At 40.7% G+C, this 27528-nt stretch overlaps 1 protein-coding gene across 4 annotated transcripts in view; it reads right to left on the bottom strand.

Moving 5' to 3' along the window:
* si:dkey-220o5.5 (actin filament-associated protein 1-like 2) overlaps positions 1-27528 on the bottom strand; it is a 67752-nt gene that overhangs the window by 24322 nt on the left and 15902 nt on the right. For 2 of the 4 annotated variants that reach the window (XM_067393992.1, XM_067393995.1), the window contains exons 2-3: positions 19966-20103; positions 12327-12460 (exon numbers count right to left, since the gene is read on the bottom strand). In XM_067393992.1, the coding sequence (XP_067250093.1) occupies positions 12327-12460; positions 19966-20103 (272 nt within the window). Of the gene's footprint in view, positions 1-12326; positions 12461-12668; positions 12748-19965; positions 20104-27528 lie in introns of those variants that run through there. The other 2 variants (XM_067393996.1, XM_067393994.1) reach the window with 2 other exon arrangements.

Here is a 27528-nt window from a genome sequence, read left to right as displayed (position 1 = left end):
ACAGTTGTCCTATTTTCCCTGAACACAGCACATACCGAACCGTACTGAAACCGTGACAACTAAAACCATGATAAAAAACGAACCGCGAGTAATCTGAACCGTTGCACCCCTAGTTGGAACGTGGACGTGTGACTCAAGAATTTCTGAATGTTAATTACATTTTTTTCCTGAGTGTTTCTTCTGTTTTATCTCTTGCATATTTTCATTCTTTCTGTTTACCCCTTTCGCTCTTGGGGGGAGGTGTGGTTGAGTTTGAGAGCACAGCGTGTATAGCTCTGGGGATCAGATACATATCTGTGAATGAAAGATGAAAGGAGTTTTTGTGTGTTCATGTGTATGTGAGAGAACAAGGGATAGAGACCCAGAGAGAAATATAGATGTAAGACTGGAAAACATTTGTAAGGGATGCCAAAAGCAAGGATAAAAAATGATAAGAATCATAAGAACTATGTATGTATGAAGCTAGAAGAGAAAATAAATAAGAAAATAGTACATGTGAATTGCTCTTTGTAGCTCATTTTGACTTTAAAGAGTGAGTAAACCACTATTCCCTGAAAATGCATCATTGTAGATAGCGTGCCATGGAGTAGTAAAAAACCCCCAAAAAACCTTCGCAACACTTTTATGATGGGTAGCGGAGGTAGAAGGGGTCCTGAATGCTCACTAAGGTTGTAAACATTTACTGCACATTCCATGTTTACCTCCTTTAATTTGAACAATTTAAAAGATCTTAATTAAATGAAGAGAGCTTCTGCTGTCATTGCACAGGCAAACATGCATTAAAACATGCAGGTCATTTTAACCCTGTCAAACTGAGCTTGTTATGTTACCTCATGAAGCACAAGAGGAACCAATTTTAGCCTTTAAAACATCTCACCTCTTACTAACCCACACAGACACAAACTCAAATTACATGAGGACTATTGAAAGAATGTTTTACACAGGACCTGTACCTCTGAGGCCATCTAAAGAGTGCTAAGAAAGAACTATTAACTTAATATGTTGAAGTCAATGTATGCTTTGTATGCGAGGTTTTTTTTTTCTATACTTTTTTTTTTTTTTGCCTAGTAAAATAAAACCTGTAGCTGTAGTTTGTAGTTTTTTGCCAAATCATTTTATAAGATAAATACCTTAACCAAGTTTAGTGTTTTGTTTTTGTGTAATATTTATTATAAATGTTAAATATTTTCTCATATTTTGATGGTTTAATTGAAAGGGAAATTAAATATGATCAACAGTAGATTTTATGCTAACGTCAAGAGCTACTCTGTTAATTCAATTCAATTCAATTCACATTTATTTGTATAGTGCTTTTTACGATATATATCGTTTCAAAGCAGCTTTACAGAGAATGCATGTCAACATCACAATTTAAAGAATGCAGTTAGCAAATAATGTAATAATTTAGGCAATTAATTTACAATCACTGTTAGCAGTTTAACTGAATGTAGAAGCAATGAGCTCCTGGAAAAATGAATTACATATTAACAATAATTAGGATATATAGAAATTGTTAAAGATGCACAAATAAGGATACATCACAATTTTTTTCCTGGTCATTATCAGTATATACTCTAAGCCCCCTCACACCGTAATATTGAAAACATGCATATGTGCCAAATCTGTGGGCTCAATGTGCTCATGCTCACAGGACTGAGACCATCTGGTTGGCATGGAAACCCCAAGATTTTGGCACACACTTGGCTGGTGACCTCATCCCTCCCACACCTCCCAGGAGATCCTCTTTGCACCATCCGACTTCCTTTCCCTCTGAGCAGTTGTCCTATCAGTCCATCTCTCTATCACTCCATCATTGTCCTATATCACGTAGACAGCCATAATTATCCTTCCAAAGTCCACTTCCTCCCTTCTTCTTCCCTTCTAGCCAATCATACTGCAGAGTTGGGTCACCAAGAAGGGCCTCTTGTTTAAACATGGCATTTCCTGTTAAAGATATGGCCCGTCCCCCTCACTTCCTCCCCCTCAATCTTTTTCAAACAAGCTTTTGATTTTGCTCAGGGTTCTGGAATTAGGTGAACTTCCTATTGCACTTAATTGCCATGATCTAGAAATGTCCACACTGGGTTGTGAGAAGAAAAGTATATAGTAGTTATGTCATTAGAGGAACAATTCGCCTAAAAATGAAAATTGTCATTTTTTGCTTGCCCTCAAGTCATTTCAGTCCAGCCTGCTGTTATTTTGTCAGTGAAATAAAAAATGTTGCATATAATTACATTTCATAGTCATAATGGTTGTCAAGAAATAAAAAAGGGGGAAAAAACATTTCTTCACTCAAACTTCCATTCCGTGTTAGATTTTTCATTGCTTTGGTGCAATTTTCACATGCAATTGGTAAATTTTCAAAACTCTAAGTGCTAATTTCATAACAGATCATCAAAAGTGCACTTTTTTCAAACATTTCATCATATTTTCAATTGTGTTAGTACAATACACAAAATCAAAGTCATAATGCTATTCATAATGCTATTACTATCAACTTTTCATTTAAATCTCTTTTCATTCAGTTTATTACATTTGTCTATTAATTATAGTTTTTTTCAAATTTCTTACAAACAGTTTTTGAGACTGTGGCTCCATTTCTCAAATCTCTACACACAAAACCATAAAACAACATGCAAAACATCACACATTTCTTTCAAAAGCAAACACTTCATTCAAAACTATTTTAACTATTCTAAAAAATGTATTTCTGTGTAGTAACTACACACAAACATCAAATGATTAGCCACACACAGCAAACTACACAGATGTGAAAAATGTAAAACACTACTCTCGTGTCTTTTGCTTGTTCAGTGTGCAGTGGAGTGTACAGGAGTTTGTCAAAGCACTAGCACGTAAAGTACATGTGCACAAATGCACTAATACAGCATGTATGCACAACTGATGATTTTTACACAGGTATGGAACTGCATTGAATCAATACTTAACTGAATTGAGCTGTATAATGACACTATTAAATTTGTTACTATTGTGAAGCTGCTACAAAACAATCTATACTGTAAAGCACTAAAAATAAAGTTGACTTTCTGACTTGGCTTTTATATATACACACACATAATAGCAAACAATGCAAGATAATTTGAGTGTATTTTCTAATGTGGCATCTGTAGCCTGTGTAACTGTAATTATTTCAGCAACAAGGCTGATTTGAAACACATATCTTGCATGGTTTGCTACTGAATTAACTGATTGTTAAAAGTACAAAACTGAAAGAACATCATACTGTTGTGTTTCAGTGATTAAACCAAATGTTCCCATTACATATATCACAATGATCTTTTGTTTTGAAAAAGTGATTATGTAGAACGAAAATATGTACAACTAGAATGAAAGCATGAGATCAGGATTTGAAAAAATGGCTAGCTGTGTTACAAGTGTGATCAGTTTAGATTTTTGTACTAAGAGTTTTAGTTAAAATAGTATGAATAAAAGTGAATAAAAAAAAAACTGTATACAGTGAATACCATTTACTGTCCAGCAACAGGAAAGATTTTCAGTCAAAAATGGCATAAACATCAGTCTGTCATATGGTTTTAGAAGACTCAAAATACTGTGCATGCAAGTCACATGAAGCACTTTTATGGTGTTCTTTGTCATTTTTTTTTAGATTGACAGCCTATCACTCTTAGAAAAAAAGATTCAATGGGTTTCTATGTAGAACCCTAGGGTTCCTTACTCAGTTTTAAAGGGTCATGAAACCCCAATACACTTTTTTGAGATGTAAACAGATATGTATAGGCTGCACATCATTGAAAACACTAAAGGTACTCATTAATGTTATTCATAAGTGCAAAATAGTTATTTTTGCATTTTTCAGAGCGGTCTTCCTGTTTGAAAAGCTGAGTCGGAGCAACGTCACAAAATCTGACGTCATCGTGTAGGCTACTTTCGAACATGCTGACGTAGATTCTCGACATATATATTCATGACATAAAGCTCATTCAGTCTAATCACTGCACTGTAGTATGTATACGATTATAATTGCGGTATTATTCATGAGGAAGTATCACTTCTCTCACCTCGGTCTCTTGTCATTCAGAGACATATCGTTGGTTTTCGTTTCCTCAGTGCTACAACACAATGTGTTTTCCTGCGACGCGACCAGAGCAGAGGTTTGTGCGCATGTGGATTGTTTTGCTGTAATCTACCAGCACAAATGGAAAACATGTTCGCGTGAGATCGCATTACAGCGGAGAATTCAAATGTCCCAAAAGCGCGGTTCATTCACCTCTGCCTGCTCTAGCTGCCTTCAAACACACGAGCCGTAGGCTGTTTCCTTCAGCACAGCACATGTGTTGTTTGTATTTTGCTTGCGATGTGGTCAGAACTGGAGTTTGAATACAAACACATGAAAAATACGATTGTTATTATGATATACACATGGAGCGCGCATATGATTGGTTTCAGCGCGGTGCTCAGCGATGAGTTTAATAACACTAGCCACATGGCACATAGCTCATACAGAATAAAGTATCTTTGTTTAAAGTTTTTATTTCACACATTCTCCTGCACCAAACATGAACCAGCACGGTGTAGTTATGCACAAATATTTCATCAAGTCTTCTTCAAATGAATTATATGTGCAAACTGGACACTGATACAGTGGTGTATCCTATCTGAACGCGACGACACGATTATTCTAAAAGACTGATTTTTAGACTGCAGTGCTCGTAAATGTAATCAAAGTAGCCTATTATTAGCCCTATTAAATATTCTTTCGCATTTCTCCCTTGTGTTTCGGAGTTTGTTGTCATTCTCTCCGTGCTCATATAGTAATATTCATTATTCTGTATAATGAGTGTGTTGTATGTCTGTGCTTCATTGGTTGTTCTCTCCCCTCTTCCCCCCCTCTACACTCCCACTTTTCCAGAGCTTTACACGCCCATTTCCACAGACTTTTTGAAACTCAGAGGTGTGAATGACCAGGGTAAAACAGGAGGGTTTCATGAGCACCTTAAAGCCTAAGCCTTTCGCCAAATTCAAGAATTGTCAATAAATGTATTACTCTCAAAAGTGGTCCTTACTGAAATCAGGGTTATCATCGTTAACTAAAACCATTTTAAAAATATGCAAAATATGTTAAATGGAATTTTTTTTTATTTCAGCTAGTTGCCAAGGCAATATTTCAAATTCATACTATTAACAACAACTATAATATTATATTAATGATACACTGGTATAAATAACATTTAACAGTTTCTATAAGAATCAATTCAATGTGGAATTCCACGTGAGGGCAGAAGATTTCCGCTTATGTTCAAGTTGGTCACACAAATTTGCTGCTTTGACCAAAAGAAAGCTGCTTGGGTTGAAAGTGATTCTCTGTGTGAGCTGTGCTTCATGCATCACTATACTATCGACAATGGACAATTGGACATTTATTGCTCTCGGAATTTCACAGAAACGTTGCTAATGTGACATGCCTTAACTGCTCTGTCTTCTCTGTCTCCATGAGTGAGTTTTCATAGCGATTCCTCCTCCAGCGATGCTCTTCTCTTTTAGTACTTTCTGTCCCTGTTGTTTATATGTGATTGCCCACTTGAAAGACCTTGGTTACGAGGCAAGATTTGACCTCTGACCTCGTGCCCTGCACAACCCTTGGGTGAGATGAGGGGGAAGACCACAGTGAGGCTACACTGATGCTGGGAGATACTCATCAGGTGGCCACAACACAAGATTTGGTCCAACTCCGGCGCTCTGGGCCTCGTAACCACTAGTGTGCAGCCTGCCCATCTGCCCTGTTATTATGGCCATAGAGCTAGTGTCTCTTAAAATACACATCACAGTGCAAGTACACACTGTAATGAGCCCCAGAGTATACATTACAACACCATCAAACACTAGTGTACTCTAAAATACACATCAGGGCACATACACACACCATGATGTTTTTAGGGTATTCATTACATTATACATCTATATCCCTTACATATGTCTATGTCAAACATATTGAGGCACACCACCACACTCAACAGTTGGGAACACTGCCCCGGGTCCTGTCACAGGAAGGGACCACTAAGGACCTCAAAAGAACAGTGTACTTATTGGGCCAGGTGGAAAGCATAACAATTTAGTCCCAGGCCCATTACTTTTACCATCCTCTAAAAATACTTCAAAAGTGACATTTAAAATGTTACAGAAAATTTCTATTTCAAATAAATGCTGTTCTTTTAAAAGTTATATTCATCAACGAATCCTGTAAAAAATAACCATTACCACAAATATCAATCAGCATATTTATTTTTAACATTGATAATAAGAAATGTTTATTGAGCAGCAAAACAGCATGTAAGAATGATTTCTGAAGGATCAGGTAAAAAACCAGAGAAAAGAACTTGAGTAAAACTTGAGTAATGGGTGCTGAAAAAACCTTGGTGAGCATGAAAGACTTCTTTTAAAAACATAAAAAAATGTCAAACTTTTAAACAGTATGCACTTTTCTATGAATCTGATATTGTCCTCTGTTTAAGACTTGCTCAAGAATACCTTTAGTATGTTTTACAGTAACAGATTATGCATTTATAGGAACTAATCCTGTTCCCGATACTTATAGAGGGAGCCTTCAATAAACCTGCTTTGTGGATCACTGGAAAGCAATAATTAAGTATTAAATTAAAACTACAGGTAAAACTATAACTGTAAATTCAAGTTAAAGGATTAGTTCACTTCAGAATTAAAATTTCCTGATAATTTACTCACCCCCAAGTTATTCAAGATGTTTATGTCTTTCTTTCTTCAGGCAAAAAGAAATTAAGTTTTGAGGAAATCATTCCAGGATTTCTTCTTCATATGGACTTCACTGGGGTACAACAGGTTGAAGGTCCAAATTGCAGATTCAGTGCAGCTTCAAAGGGCTCTACATGATCCCAGCCGAGGAATAAGAGTCTTGTCTAGTGAAACAATTGTTCATTTTCTAAAAAATAATTAAAATATATAAAATAATATATAAAAATGTATATACTTTTTAACCACAAATGCTTGTCTTGCACTGCTCTGAGATGTGCCACGCGTTACGTAATCACGTTGGAAATGTCACATGTGATGTAGGCAGAAGTACAAATGCAGTGTTTACAAAGCGAACATGCAAAGAACTAAGTCAAACGGCCTTTACAAAAAAGGTAAAACAACGATGGCGGATAATTTCGAAGTTAGAGGAGAAAATGATGTGGAGTTTTTCGCCCTACTGCGGTACTTCTGCCTACGTCATGTGTGACCATGTGATTACGTAATATGTCGTGCATCGCAGAGCTAGTGCAAGATGAGCATTAAAAAGTATTTACATTTTTATTCCTTTAGAAAATGACCGATCATTTTGCTAGACAAGACCCTTATTCCTTGGCTGGGATTGTTTAGAGCCCTTTGAAGCTGCACTGAAACTGCAATTTGAACCTTCAACCCATTGTACTCCAGTGAAGTCCTGGAATGTTTTCCTCAAAAACCTTAATTTCTTTTCTCAACTGAGGAAATAAAGACATTTTTGTCATGTGCTTTTTTCGTGTACAAAGATGAGCAATATTTTACAGTATTACTGTTTTTACTGCATTTTTGACTAAATGCAGCCTTGGTGAGTATAAGAGACTTCTTTAAAAAAAATGTACTCCTATATATATATATATATATATTATATATTGTCCCTTTGACAATATGATTATTTAGTTGCTTTTTTATGAAGAAATTATTATTATTATTATTATTATTATTTTATTATAATTTTAAAACAAATAAATTTTTTCCTTATAATTTTTTTTTTTTTTACTAAAGAAATGACTGATACTTTTAAAATCAGTTTAATTACACATAATATCAGTAACCTTACAAAAGCTGATTTATTTTACATGAAGCAAGTCACCTCAGGTGTGGCCGATATGTTAAGATCACATGACCAGTTAAAGTCCAAGATGGCTGTCATACTGGCTAAAGCAACAAACAAAAAATTCAGAGCGACCATTAATTTCAAGTGGAAAAATTGTCCATTGAGGTAAAAGCTATTAGAAGATGTTGGTTGTGACAGTACTAATTAACTAAAGTCTGTTTTCTTTCTTTTTTTTAAACCATGTATGATGCTGTAATTTGTAATAAAGTTAAAATAAAATAAAGTTTGCACACAACACAATCCCCCACTCTTTCAACAAGTTAAAATTAATTTCACTCATAATTTGGAGGTGGATTCTATCCTTGAAGCAAGTGCTGCTTTTGTTGTTTTTTTCATCATGAATCAATCATTGGAATGTTATATTTGATATCTTGTTGTCATCACACAACCTATTCATACACCACGACCTTGACACACTGTTGTTTGCACTGTTACTGGGCTGAATTACATCTGTAATAGTCTCGTTCTCTTTTGTTTTTGTTTTCATTCTGTTCCCCGTTACAGTTTGCCTGAGTTCTGTTAACCTGTTAGTTTCCCTAGTTACCTATTAAAGGTGATTTATACTTCTGCATCTGACCTACCTACGCTGGAGCCTCTGCACCGTAGGCTATGTGTTTGTTTTCATCGACATGCATGCAGACCGCTAGTAGTCAGTGTCTGCGTCAGTGTCATGTTGATTATCAAGTCAAAAGCTGAAGAAGCAGCAGCTTATCATGTACGTTGTCAGAGAAGCTTTAGCAGTGATGGCAGCAAATGACTTTTGTTGCAGATTCATGCTGTGTGTCCCCTAAAAGAGTGTTTTTTAATTTCTATGGAAGTTGAAAAAATTCACTCTTTCTAGTTTTTTGACCTGAGGGAGGGGTTCTAGCAGACCAATCAAAGCGCGTGTGGTCCACGTAGAATTGACACGTTGTTACCTTTCTGAATAGCTGCACATAAGGCTTTGCCGTAGGCTATGCATGCTACACACAGCCTACACCATAGCTAAGGCGTACACTTGAAGCAGAAGTATAAATCAGCCTTAAGTTCTACATCTGTTTCTAATTCTGTTAATTACCTTTCCCTGTGTATTTAAACCCTGAGCTCTGTCAGTTCTTTGTCAGGTATTGTTTGAGTTTATGTGGTTATGTTTTTTCTGTGTTAGTATTGTTAAATAAAGTGTTTCTTTGGATCTCCCACTACCCGGCAGCATCCGGATCACTCATTTTGGATATTCTACTACACCAGCCTCAGCATACGATGCAAGGCATGCTTGCCGGTGATGGGTCTCAGGGGAATTTCGCTGCGTTTGCGAAGTGGGTGCTGGTGAATAACAATTCGTGTTCACTGTCTCCCCCGCTGAGGAGGACATCATCAGCCCCATTCCGGATCCAGAGCCCATCCAGCTGCCCCCACACCCTGCATGGACCCTATGTCAGAGCCCACGGCAGACGTGGAGCCTGAGTCTACCGCAATGTCAGAGCCAGAAGGAACGACTGAGCGAATCATAGCCCTGGAGCCAGAGTTCAACAGAATATCTGACCAGGTGAGTGAGACAGCTACATTGTTCGTGCCAGTGGGTGTGCTCGTGGAGATCGAGGGGATGGAATGGAGCCCCACCCACAGTCCTTCTGCAAACTATTATGAGGATTTGGAAGAGGATTTTCCCCAAGAGTATCTCTGCTGATCCCACCTAGCCCCAAGTCTCCTGTGTCTCCACTGGTTATATCCAGCTCCAAGTCTCCTGCACCTTCAGTGGCCCACCCAGCCTCCCTCTCCCACCTCCTCTACCAAAGACAGCCAGGCCTTTGGCCCCAACTCCATAGTTTCCCTTCAGTCCCTAGGCTCCTCCTCTAACTCCACTCTGCTGCGTGGATCTACCCCGGGTCTTCCGGTCTCCCGCTCCGCCTTGGCAAGAGGATCCCCTGGCTCCAACCTAGCCATCACTCCACCTTGGCTTGTCGATCAGTCGGCTCCACCTGGGACCATCCTCCATATGGCTCCACCGAGCTCCCATGTCCCTCCGACTCTGCCTTGGTCAGTTGTCACTCTGCCTGCGGCATGGATTTCCGGGCCTTCAGCTCCATTGGGCTCCACCTTTCCTCAAGCTCCGCATTTGTCCTCGGTCCCACTGGCTCCGCCTCAGTCCTCTGGCACCCTGAGTCCACCTCAGATGCTTGTGGTGTCGCTTGGGCTCATTAGCACTGCCTGGGTCTTTACTTCAATCAGCTCCATCCCTCTTCACCTTGGCTCCTTCATCCTTTGACTCCACCGTGGGCCTTCATCCTGGCTGTGGTTTGGGTCCCCACCAGGCTCCTCCTGCTCTCGTATTCTCCCTGGCTCTTCCCGCCATCATTGCTGCCCTGGTTTCTCCCACCAACATCTCCTCCTGTGGTCTACCCTTCGCCAACCCCTCATCCTCCTCCAAAGCCTCCTCCCTCCATCCTCAGTTAGACTTTGTTAGTTGGACTTTTGGAAGGGGAATTTCTGTAAAGGTCTTATTCTGTTTTGTTCTGTTAATTCATTTTCATTTTCATTCTGTTCCCTGTTACGATTTGCCTGATTTCTGTTTGCCTGTTAATTTCCCTAGTTACTCACTAGTTCCACATCTGTTTCTAATTCTGTTAATTGTTGTTCCCTGTGTATTTAAACCCTTAGTTCTGTCTGTTCCTTGTCCGGTATCATTTGAGTTTACATGGTTGTGAAATATCCTGAGTGTTAGTGTTGTTAAATAAAGTGTTTCTTTGGATCTCCTTCATTGTGCGCTTACTACAGCCAGTATAGTATGTGACATCATTATAATGCATTTCTGGAATTCTCCACTGTGATTCAAATACCCCCACATACACATAAAACAGCTTTTAATGCCTGGCAGTGGGTGTCCATTCAGACAGTGTTGGCAAATGTCACAATGTTGTTTGCATGGTAAAGCAACATATGAGAAAAATATTTGTAAATTATAATATTTTAACTCACCTCTTACCTCAGACTGGTAAAAGACACAAGCATATTACTTAGAAGCTAATAACATTTTTGCTGTTGGATAATAACTATTTTATTCATCAAGGCATGTAGTTGGCTGCTTGTGAGCGAGACTTCAGAGTTACGTTGAAACTACATTATCATAGATTTTCTATGATAATGAATAGTTCCAACCCTGGATGCTGTTTGATCCATACAGTGTTTCAGCAGTGTTATATTTAATGATGAAGTAACAGGTTTACCTTCTTACCATTAAATGCTAGAATAAGACAGGCTAGTACAATAAGTCTGTATGGCTACAATGTTTGTACCCTTGTACTGACGGTGTGAAAATACTGTTAAAATTAATTTTGAAAAAATACTTTATATTAAAAATCTTTATACTAACTGACTTTTGCATTAATGCAATACAGTTAATTACAACTGTCTGTGGTCTCCCAGCGGCTTACATGAACAATTTTGCGTTATAAGATTAATTTACAACAAAACAAAATAAAACAAAATAAAACAAAAACAGTTCAGCACAGATTCATTTTCTGCAAACATTTTTTTTTTTGTGAATTTGAATGTGTGCAAAGGATTGTGGGTGACTGGAGGGCGCATAGGATATGCTTGATGCATTCTTCAAAATGAAGGACGTGAAACAAAGGCTGCCATCCATGAATACTTCAAATTGAGATGGCCTTTGACGTCGCTTGATAACGTGGCAGCCTTGATATGCAGCCTGACTAGGACACAGCCTTCCGATTGAGAAGCACCCATAGAGAACAACTAAACTGTTGAATAAAATTATGCTTTAATAATAATAAAAAAATTTCCTCAATATTTTTAATATGTAGTAACTGTGTTAAAAAATAATTGTCTTTGTTAATTGAAATATAGCTGAAATAAAATAAAATGCAAACACTGGATGAAAAGCTTAAACAAAAAAAAAAAACAAAAAAAATGAAATGTTGCCTCAGCAACTAAATGAAATAAAATGAGTTTTAAGTTGAAGTACTAAAATTACTAAAACTGAAACTGAAATAAAAAAAAATTAAATCTAATTAGAAATATAAAAACTAATAAAAAGACAAAAGCACCTAAAAATGTACTAAAACTCAAACTAAAATTGAAATGTAGCGGTATGTGACTGAGTTGGAGGGGCTGGCTGAATAAAAGGTTGGTGACGTGATCTGACTGGAGCAGTAATTACATTGTGATGAAAGATTAGAAAGATTTTTTTATTTGGAAAACTGACTATGAACAGATAAATGGTGCATGATAAGACTATGAGGAATGAGCAAGCAAACAGGGTCCATACCAACTCAAATAATATTTGCTTATATGTAAAATTGGCTTTCATACAAAATAAAAATCTTTTCAAGTACTTAAAAGCTGTAACATTCTATTTAGAGTTCATACCATGTCAATAAATCTTTCAGTGTTATATCAGATCATGGAGTCATGTTGGCTAGAGGGCTGGACTCACCCCTTGCTGCAGTCGTTCAATAGAGGTGACTGAAAGATGTTCCTCTGTCAAATGAGCCTCAGCGGTGGTGCTTTCCCTGAGATCACTGGGGCCTCCAGAGGGACAGTTCATAATCATGTACTCTGCATCCTCTGCTAAACATAAAAAATATAAACACGTACAATTTTAATTTATACAGAAAAGAACCCAAAGTGGAGCTATAAACTGAAGTATGAAGAGGCACGACATCCATAACAGAAGTCATTTACATAATATAAAAGTCTTAAAGATATAGTGGTAAATATCTAAGGTTATATGAGAGTAGCGGTCTATGAATTGAACATCTGTCCCCCCCAATCTTACCATGACCTTGCACTGACTCTCTATATCCCGCAAATGGATAAAGTTCAGTTCAGCTCAATCACTACAGCTGCAGGTGAATCTGCAGTGTTTCCAGACATATATGAAAAAAAAAAAAAAAGTATAAAACATGACAGCTTTGTTGGAACTGTGCAGAAGTGATAGCACACATATGGGATGTTTAAGAAAAGTGCATTCTTTGTAAGGGGGAAATGAATTACCATTAAAGATTAACAAGTATGAAAAATTAACAAAAAAACAAAACAAAACAAAACAAACAAACAAACAAAAAAAAAAACAAGAAAAATAGTAATGAATAATTTTGATCAACAAACATTTGTAATACTTGTGTAGTGATGTCAAGGTCACTGCCTACTGATTCACGTCCTAGAGAACTGACTGAGACGCACACCACACTCACAGTCTGCTATTGTCAATGTTTTGCTACACAGACTACAGACCTCATCGCTACCTGTATTTAGCTGTGCTTCTGTGTTGTGACTTTTCCATGTTGTTTTCCTCCTGTTTTTGTTTTGTTTAGTTTATAGATTGGTTTTTATTTTGTAAATAAACCCAGTATTTGGGTCCTGTCTCACTTTGAGTCATTCTGTGACAATTACTGGTTTTACTGTATTTTTGATCAAATTAATACAGCCTTGGTGAGCGTAAGAGTCTTTTTTCAAAGACATTAAAAATGGGTAACACTTTACAATAAGGATCATTAGTTAAACATTACTTAATGTATTAACTAACATGAACTAACCATGAGTAATACATTTGTTACTGTATTTACTAATCTTCATTAAAATTAGTGAATGAATAAAAATAGTTAAAGGTGCCCTAGATTGTTTTTTTACAAGATGTAATATAAGTCCTAGGTGTCCCCTGAATGTGTCTGTGAAGTTTCAGCTCAAAATACCCCATAGATTTTTTTTTATAATTTTTTTTTAACTGCCTATTGTTACAACAGAGACACCGGAAGCAGAGATAAAAGCAGTTGGGTTGTTTATTGAGACAATCAGCAGAGCAAACAGGTAAGTGAATGGTGATAACGAAAGTCTTGGAGGTGAATGAGAGGTAATACTGTCCTTATTCTTTATATTGCAGGTGATGGTGGAAGGAGACGCTGGAGATGGTTGACAGGAACACTCACACACACAAGCAGGTAGGAACACGAGGAGTACTGGAGACAATGGAGACGAAGGAGATGATGCATACAGGTAATGATCGTTTAGAGAGTCCTTGTGGTAAGTGAACAACGGGGTGTATCACGAACGAGACCGGACAATGTGTGTGTGTGAGTGTGGGGTTCTTATAGTGAGGCTGATGACTGTGGTGATGAGCTGCAGGTGGCGGTGATTAGAATTCCGGTGATTGAGTGCGCGGGTAAGGGAGTGAGGTGGAACCTGATGTGTCTGTGACAGTACCCCCCCTCCCACGGCCCGCTCCTGAGGGCCGAGGACCCCGACGTCGTGGTGGTCGTCCTCGAGGTCGTGGGGCAGGTCTGTCCGGGTGGTTGGTGTGGAAAGTCTGTAACAGAGTAGGATCAAGGATATCATTCTTAGGGACCCATGAGCGTTCTTCGGGACCGTAGCCTTCCCAATCCACCAGATATTCTAACAGACCACCACGGCGCCGGGAGTCCAGGATCTCTCGAACCTCGTAGGCAGTTCCATCGTCCAGGATGAGTGGAAGGGGGGGCTCGACGGCTGCCACGTCAGGTTCTGTGGAAGGAAGAACAGAAGGGTGGTGAGGTTTTAGGAGTGACACATGGAAGGTTGGATGAATTCTTTTTATATTGTGCAGGAAGTTGTAACCGGTAGGTGACGGGGTTGATCTGTCGGAGGATGGTGAATGGGCCAATGAAGCGGGGACTCAGCTTCTTGCAGGGCAGGCGCATCCTGATGTCTCTGGTGGACAGCCAGACCTTCTGCCCCGGTTGGTAGTTAGGAGCGTGGGAGCGCCGAAGGTCGGCTGTCATCCTGCGCCTGCGCAGGGCTCTCTGCAGCTGGTGATGAGCTGAGTCCCATACCCTCTCGCTCTCCCGGAACCAGTAGTCGACCGCTGGCACGTTGGAGGGTTCCCCGTCCCAGGGGAACAGTGGGGGCTGGAAGCCGAGCACGCATTGAAAAGGTGTTAATCCTGTTGTAGCTTGACGGAGGGAGTTCTGGGCGTACTCGGCCCAGCCCAGGTACTGGTTCCAGGAGTCCTGGTGGCCATGACAGAAGGTACGCAGGAAGCGCCCAATCTCCTGGATCTTCCGTTCCGTCTGCCCGTTCGACTGAGGATGGTATCCAGACGATAGGCTGACGGTCACACCCAGGAGGGAGAAGAACGCCTTCCAGACTCGAGAGATGAATTGGGGTCCTCTATCAGAGACTATGTCTTCGGGGATTCCATAATGACGGAAGACATGGTTGAACATTAATTCTGCTGTGGCCATGGCAGTGGGTAGACCTTCCAGGGGGATCAGACGGCAGGCTTTGGAGAAACGGTCTACGACTACTAGAATACAGGTGTGACCATCAGATTCTGGGAGGTCGGTAACGAAGTCTACTCCCAGGTGTGACCAGGGTCTCTCAGGAACGGGCAGAGGATTGAGCTTGCCGGTTGGAAGATGGCGTGGGCTCTTGGAGATGGCGCACTCCCTGCAGCCCTGCACGTACCTTCTGACGTCGCTGGCCATGTTTGGCCACCAGAAGCGCTGTTTGAGCAGCGAGAGGGTCTCATTGACCCCCGGGTGACCAGTGCCAAGTGATGAGTGTACGGAGTGCAGGAGTGGAGTGCGTCGTGTCCTGGTGATGTAGCGCAAGCCTGGGGGACAACCCGGCGGAGTGCGTGAGGAGGCATTGGAGGAGGGTAAGGTCTCTTCCGACCATTCGATGGGGCTCATGAAGAGAGACTCGGGCAGGATAGTTTCAGGGTCATCATTCTTCTCCTCGGGAGCGTGGAGACGTGAGAGAGCATCGGCCTTGAGGTTCTTTGATCCAGGGCGGTATGAGATGGTGAAATTAAATCTTGAGAAGAACATTGCCCATCTGGCTTGACGTGGGTTGAGTCGTTTGGCAGCTTTCAGATACTCAAGGTTTTTATGGTCAGTAAGAACTTGGAAAGGGTGGTTAGCTCCCTCCAACCAATGCCTCCACTCCTCAAGGGCGAGCTTGACAGCCAGGAGTTCACGGTCCCCAATGTCGTAGTTTACTTCCGCCGGGCTGAGCTTGCGGGAGAAGAAGGCGCATGGATGGAGCCTACTTGGATTCCCCTGCTGCTGTGAGAGGACCGCTCCCACTCCGGTGGTGGAGGCGTCCACCTCCACGACGAATGGTAATTCTGGATTGGGGTGGACGAGGAGGGAGCGGTGGTGAAGGCTTTCTTGAGGGTCTCAAAAGCTTCAGAGGCAGGTTGGGACCAGGACAGAGACTTGGGCTGTTTACGGAGCAGGTTGGTGAGTGGGCTGACGATGGTGCTGTAGTTTTTGATGAAGCGACGGTAGAAATTGGAGAAGCCGAGGAAACGTTGGAGTTCTTTAATGGTAGTGGGAGTTGGCCAGTTCTGGATGGCGGAAACCTTCCCCTCGTCCATCCTGATGCCACTGTGGTCAATCACATATCCCAGGAAGTGGACAGAGGACTGATGGAAGGAACACTTCTCTGCTTTTAGAAAGAGTTGGAACTGCCGTAAGCGCTTGAGGACCTCCGCAACGTGGTGGCGATGTTCGGCCAAGCTCCGGGAGTAGATGAGGATGTCATCAATATACACCAGAACGAACTTGTGGAGGAACTCCCGGAGCACCTCATGGATGAAATCCTGGAATACGGAGGGGGCGTTGACCAGGCCATACGGCATCACAAGATATTCATAGTGGCCGGTGGGCGTGACGAAGGCGGTCTTCCACTCGTCCCCCTCGCGTATCCGGATGAGGTTATACGCGCTGCGGAGGTCCAGCTTGGTGAACACAGTGGCACCGCGGAGATGTTCCAGGGCCGCTGGGACGAGGGGAAGTGGATACCTAAACTTCACGCTAATCTTGTTCAGTGAGCGATAATCGATACAGGGCCGCAAGCCTCCGTCCTTCTTGGCCACGAAGAAGAAGCTTGAAGCAGCAGGGGAAGTAGACGGGCGGATGTATCCTTGGTTAAGGGCCTCTTGAATATATTCCTCCATGGCCTTCTCCTCCGGTACTGATAGGGGGTAAATGCGTCCCCTAGGCACTGGCTCACCCGGTAACAGATCGATGGCGCAGTCCCATGGCCGGTGTGGAGGAAGCTTGGAGGCGCGTTGCGGGCAGAAGACGTCACTGAAGGGCGTAGTCGGGTGGAACATCGACGGAGCGTTTTTCCACAGGACTTTCGATGGAGGTAGTGTTCACGGAGATATTCTTGGAGAGAGGAGATCTTGGAACAGGAAGTTCTGGGAAACAGCTGGAGAAGCAGTGGTCGCCCCACTTCAGGACTTCGCCCGTGCGCCAGGAGATGGTGGGATTGTGGAGTTCCAACCACGGGCGCCCTAGAACCACGTCAGCGGTGGATTCCTCCAGAACCAGCAGATGGATGGTCTCAGAGTGGAAGATACCCACTTGCAGTAGAAGAGGACCAGTGACGCGACGAACCATCTTTCGGCTTAGGGGTTTGCCCGTGATGGAGTGGACCTGGTAGTTAACCGGAGAAGGCGAGGTCTTGAGCCCGAGGTGTCGACAGAGGGCGCCGGAGATGAAGTTTCCTGCTGACCCTGAATCGAGGAGCGCCACCACTGGAACGGAAGCATTAGCAGCAGTAAGGTTTACGATAGTAGTGAGTGGTTTCATCTTTTGGATTGAAGGAGTGATAGCACTCACCACAGGTCGAGGAGGACGGGTTGGGCATGTGGAGATGACATGCCCAGGGGATCCACAGTACAAGCAAAGATTCAGGGTCAGCCTTCTCCGCCTTTCTGCTGGAGATAAACGTGAGTTATCCACTAGCATGGGTTCGGTGGCTGGTTCTGGAGAGCTGACGGGTTCGGACCGACGGAGGAGGGTGGTGGTCAGTGGTTGGCCCTGGTGCTCAAGGAGACACGACTGCATACGAGAACCCACACGGATGGCGAGTTGGATGAATTGTTCGAGTCCCATGGAGTCCTCGTATGCAGCGAGATGCAACCGCACATTAGGCTCCAAACCTTGTCGAAAGGTGGTGATGAGGGCTTGTTCATTCCAGCCGCTGGTTGCGGCGAGCGTTCTGAACTGCAAGGCATAATCGTTAACAGTCTGGTTTCCTTGTTTTAAATTGTACAGTTTCTCACCAGTAGAAGAGTCAGCCAAAGGTCTTCCGAAGACTTCTCTGAAGTGGGAGACGAACGCTGGATAGGATTTAACGACAGAGCCTTTTTGAGTCCAGAGGGAATCCGCCCATTGAAGGGCCTTACCTTGCAGTTGGGAGATTATGAACGCTATCTTCGCCGTTTCGGTGGGATAGAGGTGCGGCTGCATCTCCAGGACCAACTCACACTGAAGAAGGAATCCGCTGCAATCCTCCGCCGATCCTGAGTAGGGCGCTGGTTTGGCCATGGGACTGGCGGTGTAAACAGGTGAAGCAGCGGTGACAGTGGATGCGGAAGTGGCAGCGGTGAGGGGTCCTGGCGATGGTGACTGTGGTTGAGGGGTGAGTGCTCGTCGCAAAGCGTCCATGAGCTCTTGAAATGGGTCATGATGGCTCATGCTGATGTAAGGCTGTTATGGTCCGGTCTTCTGTTACAACAGAGACACCGGAAGCAGAGATAAAAGCAGTTGGGTTGTTTATTGAGACAATCAGCAGAGCAAACAGGTAAGTGAATGGTGATAACGAAAGTCTTGGAGGTGAATGAGAGGTAATACTGTCCTTATTCTTTATATTGCAGGTGATGGTGGAAGGAGACGCTGGAGATGGTTGACAGGAACACTCACACACACAAGCAGGTAGGAACACGAGGAGTACTGGAGACAATGGAGACGAAGGAGATGATGCATACAGGTAATGATCGTTTAGAGAGTCCTTGTGGTAAGTGAACAACGGGGTGTATCACGAACGAGACCGGACAATGTGTGTGTGTGAGTGTGGGGTTCTTATAGTGAGGCTGATGACTGTGGTGATGAGCTGCAGGTGGCGGTGATTAGAATTCCGGTGATTGAGTGCGCGGGTAAGGGAGTGAGGTGGAACCTGACGTGTCTGTGACACCTATTTTGGGGCATCATTAACTATGCACTGATTTTTTTCAGCACGGCCCCTTTAAGAGATGCGCTTCCTCAGCCACACGAGCTCTCAACTATATATACATCGCATTAACAAAGTTCACACAGCTAATATAACCCTCAAATGGATCTTTACAAGATGTTCGTCATGCATGCTGCATGCATGCTTCGAATTATGTGAGTAAAGTATTTATTTAGATGGTTACGTTTGATTCTGTGTTAGTTTGAGGCTATGCTCTGTGGCTAACGGGCTAAAGCTAACATTACACACTGTTGGAGAGATTTATATAGAATGAAGTTGTGTTTATGAATTATACAGACTGCACGTGTTTAATAATGAAAATAATGATGGCTCTTGTCTCTGAGAATACAGTAAGAAACGATGGTAACTTTAACCACATTTAACAGTACATTAGCAACATGCTAATGAAACATTTAGAAAGACAATTTACAAATATCACTAAAAATATCATGATATCATGGATCATGTCAGTTATTATTGCTTCATCTGCCATTTTTCACTGTTGTTCTTGCTTGCTTACCTTGTCTGTGCACAGATCCAGCCGTTAATACTGCCTTTCCTTGTCTAATGCGTCGAATGGGCTGGCATTATGCAAATATTGGGGTCATACATATTAATGATCCCGACTGTTACGTAACAGTCGGTGTTGAGATCCGAGTGTTTTCCGGAAGTCTTTTAAACAAATGAGATTTACATAAGAAGGAGGAAACAATGGGGTTTGAATCTCAGTGTATGTCTTTTCCATTTACTGAACTCTTGTTATTCAACTATGCCGTGGAAAATTCAAATTCTGATTCTAGGGCACCTTTAATGAAAATACAGTTGTTCATTGTTTGTTCATATTATTTCAATGTGCATTAACTAATGTTAACAAGATTTTAATAATGTATTAGTAAATGTTGAAATTAACATTAACAAAGATTAATAAATGCTGTATAAATGCAGTTCATTGTTAGTTCATGTTAACTAATGTATAATGTTAACTAATGAACCTTATTGTATTAGTGCTACGTCAAACTTTGGAACAGCAGTGTATACTTGCATATACAGTCACATATTAATGAAGTGGTTACCTGGTGTGTCCTTATTGTCCTGTAGTTTATATAGCAGCTCTGAGATGGATTTTTTCTGGGCCTGAGCAATATAACTGAGATTCTCACTGTCCAGAACCAGCAAGAATGCCTGCAGGTCCGAAACCAGCCGAGCCAGCACTACAAAATCAAGGAAAATAGACATATGTATCATCAATACACACAATTAAATGATTAGAAATGACTATAAAAATCCTTGATTCTTAACTCAAGCACTTGACTGACACTGTTTATGATCATTTGATGAATATGTGATGGATTTTTCATTGTTTTAGAATTGAAAGCAGGACCAAGGTAAAACAATAAAATCTATACATAAAAAGACTTTTGAAATTCTGTTAACAAAAACAGATGAAGGCTTGATGAAAAGTTAACTATCTGCCTGACTAAGCTGTTATAACTACAGTTCAGTGTTTTCAGGAGAGATCTGTGTTCAATTAATTAACACAGGCTCAAGTCGTGCTGATTGAATTATCTGAGATTTCAGATTTTCAATCATTCCTTCAAGAGCTGGTAAGGAGCGGAGGGCTCCTAAACTGCTGATTTATTTACTCCCTAAGCTAAATAAGCATGATCGATGTTGCTTTGAATTAATTATACTAAAGTGACTTTATAACAATGAGTGCATTCCTGCAGCTGAACCCATTCATTACATTAGACCTGTATCCACATAAACATCAGCACATGTGCCCCTAACACACACTGAAGTTGTACCTTTACTGTCCTAAAGAGTTATTTAATAGTGAATTAAACACATTTCTCCCATCCTGAATGGCTGAAATTGTGGTCAAAGCTTGCAAATTTTCTATCATGCTGTGATATTTGATGACTTTAGAAGGAAAAGAGACCTTTACCTGTTTTATAATGGTTTAAAGTGAGGCCTGCTCTCTGTCTTGCCTTATTATGTTGGCCACAGACAAACAGACCACTGTTCAAGCCCTCACCACAGTAAACATACAGAGACTCCACACACTGTGTATATAACACAGAGACACATCAGTGGGACTTTTATGCTGCAGTCAATCCTCTCACTATTTTGTCGCACATATTTTAAAGCATTAAACTTCGGCACATAACATATTCTGAGCTATGAAATAAGGATCTGAGCCATGAACCACCTAGGGACCTGATAGGTAGAGCAACCACATAGCAACACGTTAAAAACTCTTTTGCAACCTTTTGCACAGGTAAGTTTCTTTCATATTTTCTTCAGAAAATGTAAAAACTTAGTTGCATACCCCTGTTCTACCATCTTTCTCTCTTTTGAAAAGGAAGAATGCTTAATAGTATTGAATGTGTACTTGTAGTGTACTTCAAATCTTTTTAAAAAAAAAAAAAACTATAAATGGCAGATAATATAATATTAAAGAAACAAAATGTCACTTAAGTGTACTTAAAGTTACATTTTGATGACTATGTTAATTAACACGCTTAAGTAAACTTTAAAAAAGTGCACTTTGTAATGTCAAATTAAAAGTTTTATTAATATTGTTTTAATAATCTTTAGTCATGTTTTAGTAGACTTATTTGAAGTATACTTATTGAAGTTGACTTATTTTGATGTTGATTAACATTAAAGAATCTGTAAAGTACTTGATTTATAATTTGAACTGTTATTGCATTTAAAGTTAAAATTGCATTTAAACTGCAACCTCAACATTACAAATGTGTAATTAATACAAATACATTTTAATACATGACATACAAATTTCAATAGATCTTACATTAAAGTATATTTTACTTAACCATAAATGCTTGGCGGTACATACAGCAGTACATTTTAACCATATTTCACAGACAATATAAGTACTAATGAAATTACATATAATGATGTACTTAAGTCCTACTCAAGTGGGTCAAAAAAGCACTCTAAAGTATATTATTTCCATAAGCACTCTTTTTAATGCACGCTAAAGTGTATTTCTTTTTCACAAAGGTTTCTTTAGAATTGTTTTATTTACTTATTTATTTTTTAAAAGTGTGTAAAAGGAGTGTTAAATCATAAGGTCAGATATTCCTAGTCCTCCACAAATCACCAATTTAATCTCTCTTTGGTGAAAAACCTTAACACAGGCCTGCTGTTGTGATAAAGCTGAATGTGAATGGTCTTTTGACAAGCTCGTAGGGAACTCTGAAACACATGGGTACTGTTATTTCACTACTCATTTTAAAATTGAAGTTTTCAGTCAATCAATCTAGTTTACTCCATATATACACATCTCTGTTTTTTCTAGGAAAATGTTTGATGGGATTTTTTTAAAAGCATCACATTATCGTGATTATCATGAGATCATTATCATGAAAATCCTTTTGTACTAAAAGGCTGCAAAGATAGCAGGTTAGCATTTTGATACGATAGCAGGTTAATTGGCTAGTAATTCGCTAAGCTATCAAACTAATCAGCTAATGTTATGCTAAGGTAACAGGTTAATTCGCTGACACTAAAGTAAGTCAGTGGAAATCATACTCCGGAGTGTTTCCACAGGCCCCCCACACTGCGACACAGAACGGAAACCAAATTAGACCAAAGTGCTGAGATCCAAACACCACACGACACACACAAGACAAGTCACATGGACATAAGAGCGTACGGCCCAAGCAAACTCGGAACCGCATGTTCAACATGACAAGATCAGACAAGACGATAGCATTTAGGTGTGCTGACCCAAATATCTTTTACAAACCTGGGCCAAGTTTAAACCAGTAACCAGGCATCACAGCTGGCAAAGGGGCATGTCTGACTTTGACATGTATATATTGCCATTATTATGTAATCAAAATGAAAATTATTCTTGCTAGTCTTCAATGATAATGTCAAGTTACTTCAATGTATTTGCACCAAAAAATGACAAGTATTTATGCTGATATCATCCAAAACCACACTTTGCCAGGGGTGTTTCCAAACTTTTGGAGGGCAGTGTAAACGTTGCTTCTTATCTGAGGAGAGCTTTTATCATTTGCCAGAGAAAGGATCACAGGATCCAATATGTGCAGTTTCAAAGAATTTTCCTGTTTGAGTCTTTCTTCTTTGCAGTCAAATCTCACTGAAACCTGCAGTCAGTGGAAAATTGGCAGCTTTGACAATCCACTACATATAAAAAACAAGTTTATGTGAATAAAACAGTGTTCCCATTTATATTAAGGTTAGCCAGTTTAAACAAAAATAAAACCAAAATGCACTGCAATAGTTTTACAAACTCCTAAGCTAGAAACTCCTAATAGAAACTGAACTTCTGATCTATCAAACCACTGCTCTCAGTTCTCAGTCTGCTTTCCCAAATAGGATACCAGAGTTGAGCATCTTGATTGTGTCTATTCAGAACCATGTCTGCAGGGTGGTGGTTTAGAGCTCCAGCTGTGGCTGCATCTCCTGGGAGTAAACATCTGAATTCCCATGGGTTTATACAGGGTCATGGACGAGTACTAGTTGACATCTAACAATGCTTCAGAAGCCCTATTAAAAACAAACATTTCAAGAACATTAAAAAAGCTATGAGAATGCAGTAAATCACACCACAACTTGTTTAATTTTCTCAGATTGAGAAAAATAAAGGAAGAGAGCTCTATCTTTAACAACTGCCTCCAGAATTGCTGATAGTTTACTAACAGATATGCAAGCCTAGATGGAATCTGTTGACTTGCTTTTATTGCACAGATTTGAGGGAAAACTGTACAGGATGGGCATTTCCATTCTGTGAATGGGTCGATAACAAATAAGTGTGTGCAAAATTAAAAAAAAAATTAAATCAATTAATAAATACATTAATAAAAAACAAGTTTAAATTTAATGACTTGTCATGAAATATCATGAGGTATATATGTAAAAAATAATGCAAATTTTCCTTACACATCCTAATAGATCTCTATGATATAATTTCCTATTTTTCCTCCATGTTTCTCTACGTTGGCTGCACAACATGACAATTGTTGGTGGACAAAAGGCTTTGAAATTAGATAGATGTCACCAGTGGTGATAAACAAGATCACTCAGGCAAGGGCCCCCTATACTAGATGGTTGTATGCCTATAAGTGGTGGTTCTTCACTACATGGTGTTCTTCCTGAGGTGATGACCCACGGAGATGTGGTGTCAGGTCTGTGCTTTCCTTTCTCCAGTAGGGCCTCGAGAGGCACCTATCCACCCTGAAAGTGTACATGGCCGCAAAAGTGGCAAACCCACAAAATTGTGAGTGACAGAACCCAGGGGACCTGTTCAGGACCTGATCATTAGTTTCCTGAGAGGTGTGCAAAGGTTGAATCCTTCAAGACCTTCAAGACTCCATCTTGGGATCTTTCTTTGGTCTTACAGAAAGATCCATTTGAGTCAATACAATCAATCGAGCTTAGCGCCCTCTCTATGAAGACAGCCCTCCTGATTGTGCTTACCTCCATCAAGAGGGTGGGGGACTTGCAAGCCTTCCCTGTTAGTGAATCATGCCTGAAATTCAGGCCAGCTATGTGCCCAAAGTTCCCACTAATCCAGTGGTACCCAATCCTGGTCCTGGAGGCACCCCAACACTGCACATTTTGCAAGTCTCCTTAATCAAACACACCTGCTCCAGGTCATCAGCTCATTAGTAGAGACTCCAAGACCTGAAAAGGGTGTGTCAGAGAAAGGAGACATGCAAAATGTGCAGTGTTGGGGTGCCTCCAGGACCAGGATTGGGAACCACTGCACTAATCCCTTCAGGGAACAAGTGGTGAATTTACAAGCGATTCCTCCTGACAAGGGAGACCCAACCCTGTCTCTTTTGTGTCCATTGCGTGCTTTGCACATATACCTGGACTGCACGCAGAGCTTCAGACGATTTGAACATCTTTTTATGTGCTTTGGAGCTCAGCAGAAGAGGAACACGGTCTCCAAACAGAGATTGGCCGACTGGATTGTGGATGCCATTCTCCGGACTGATCAGGCCTAAAGCGTACCATGCCCATTGGAAGTGAGAGCTCACTTCACCAGGGGTATCGCGGCTACATCGGCTTTGGTAAACAGTGCTTCATTAGCAGACATCTGTAGAGCTGCGGGCTGGGCTACACCCAACGCCTTCACGGGATTTTAATATCTCCACATGAAACTAGTTTCATCTCTAGTCTTGGGTGAGAACATGTAAAACTCTGAGACAACTGAGGTTTTTTTTTAGCTTGCATGGGCACCCTCCCCCTCTCTGAGGTGGTAACGTCCGCCTTTTTGTCTCAGAGAGTTCCCCAGGCGCACTACCAGGCCCATTTCTCATGTTATGCCCCTTTCAGGTGAGCCCTTGTAATCTGGCTAAGTGCTCCATATGTAGTGATCCCATATGATGTTTTTTTCCACAGTTTGATTTCCCTATAGGCAAACCCTGTGTCTTCCCCTGGATGAAGCCTGCTCTGCTGCTAGTTCCTGTGGCTAGTAGTCACTCCCTTGTCAGGTAGAGCCCACCACAGGGACTCTTTTCCTATGCAGTACTCCCCATTAGGTGAGTCCATAGGATGTACTTTCCACATACTAACGTCCCCTTTGGGTATAGGATGTGGTTTCCTTTCTTAACAGAGGACAATGCTCCCCAACATTAACAACCAGGTGTACTCAGCCCTACAGCTGGAGTGACCTCTTCCAAGAGGTGAGGGGGTCCCCTGATATGGGCAGACCTGAGGTCATTTACCCAGGGCGTTGCAAGGACACAACGTCGAAAGTGACCAACAGAAAGGGAACATCACGGTTACTAATATAATCCTCGTTCCCTGATGGTGGAAATGTAGATTTTGTGTCTCTTCTGCCACAACTCTGAACTCCAGCTGAAGTGGTTGAGACATCGTCTCGGCTCCTCAGCACAAACCTGAATGTGTGGAGCATGCTGGCCTCCTTTTATACCCGTATGTCAGGGGGAGTGGCAAGACATTCAAATTCCACACGCCAACTTCATTGGCCTTTCTGAATACGTCAACAAATTGTCTCCATTCCCTCCATAAGGGAATGAGGGTTACACTAGTAACTTAGACAATATTGCAGTCACAAATGAATGTATACAGTAAATGCAAATAAAAGATAGTGTGAATGCACAGCTCACAGTTAAGCATTATATGTAAAAAAATACCAGAAATCTGTTATTTTTCAAAAAAATGGGTCTGTAAATGAGATGGCAAATATCACTTACATAGTAAGCACCTTTTCCAAAATCTTTCCTGTAAAAAAAGTATGAGACTTCTGTTTTCATTTATCGAACACACTGACCTTCAGACGTGACAAAGCTGGCAATGGAGTGCTAACAGTAAAGTCATTAAGCAAACAGAGCTCCAGCCAGATGTCAATAGCTGACTGTGGCAAAGGCCCTCTGTCCTTCAGATTGTCATTCTCAAGGCCTCAGTCTTCACAGTAGCCTCTTTTCTTCTCCAAACTCCCCCATGTCTCACTGCCACACTTTAGAAAGCAATGTGTAGCCTTCATCAGATTATTATGTATGTGAGAATCTGAAAAGAATGCACCCACTTTCATGTGTTATTGAGATATATTCACATTTAAATAACATTTGATTTCTTTGACATTCCACTGTTTCTCGTAGACTTGAGCCAATAACAACTGTTCGCTAAGAAGTTGCCCCACCCATTCTTGCTTTGTGCAGGAACTGTAAAATGTGTGGAGGATAAATATTGAGCATTGTCATAACAACGTTTCAAAGGTCAAAGAAGCCAGCTACTGGCTTCCGTCGAAATCAAACACACACACGCAAACCCGCATCCTTTATTGCTCTGAGGTTCTATTACTGAACCTTTATTTCTAAAGTAATTTTTTCTATCCTAATTTTCCTTGGATTTCCATTACTGTACCTTGCTATCACTGGGCCCAACCTAAAGAGGAAAACCCTTGGATTGATGATGTGTCTCACTGTACCGCTAAATTATTAATTTCTGCCTTGCATCTCAAACACTAACACTGGCTAATAAATTGTACTAATCATGTGGAATATGTTTTTTCATGGATCCATCCTATTAGTTACTAATCATTGTTCAAAACATAACTTGTGTCATCTTTTAACAATGGCATTAAAGGAATGTTCCAGGAAATGTGACTTAATCTGTGCTGTACTTTGCCATAATAATTTATAATAATAATAATAATAATAATAATAATAATAATGCAATAGATGCAAAATGACTTATACTGCAATGTAGACTTCCATTGTAACTGCATTATTGTCAACACATTTTTTTCCCAACAGGTTTTCACCAACCTTGGGACAAGGCCAAATTATTTTCTGTGGTGATCTACTGTCTGTGTACACTAAAAAGTCAAAGTGATTCTTTACATTATAGAAAGTGATAATGAACATTTTATATCCATTTCATGGAAAAAAATACATATACTGTTTGACAAGGTAAATTACTATACACTTTGTACAAGCTGTGTAACTCTGTAATTTCATTATCTCTATATTTAACCTTCCTTCAAGTTAAACTTTGAACATTTGCTTGTAAATTTAATTTGGACCAAGTACATTGCCAAAACGTTTTGCATGCTTCCAATGATTGGCATTGATTAATCAATATGAAATAAAAGCCTTCCATCATAT

Source organism: Chanodichthys erythropterus, chromosome 9, assembly GCF_024489055.1.
Source record: "Chanodichthys erythropterus isolate Z2021 chromosome 9, ASM2448905v1, whole genome shotgun sequence".
Taxonomy (NCBI): domain Eukaryota; kingdom Metazoa; phylum Chordata; class Actinopteri; order Cypriniformes; family Xenocyprididae; genus Chanodichthys; species Chanodichthys erythropterus.
This window is presented reverse-complemented; position numbering and strand designations above follow the sequence as displayed.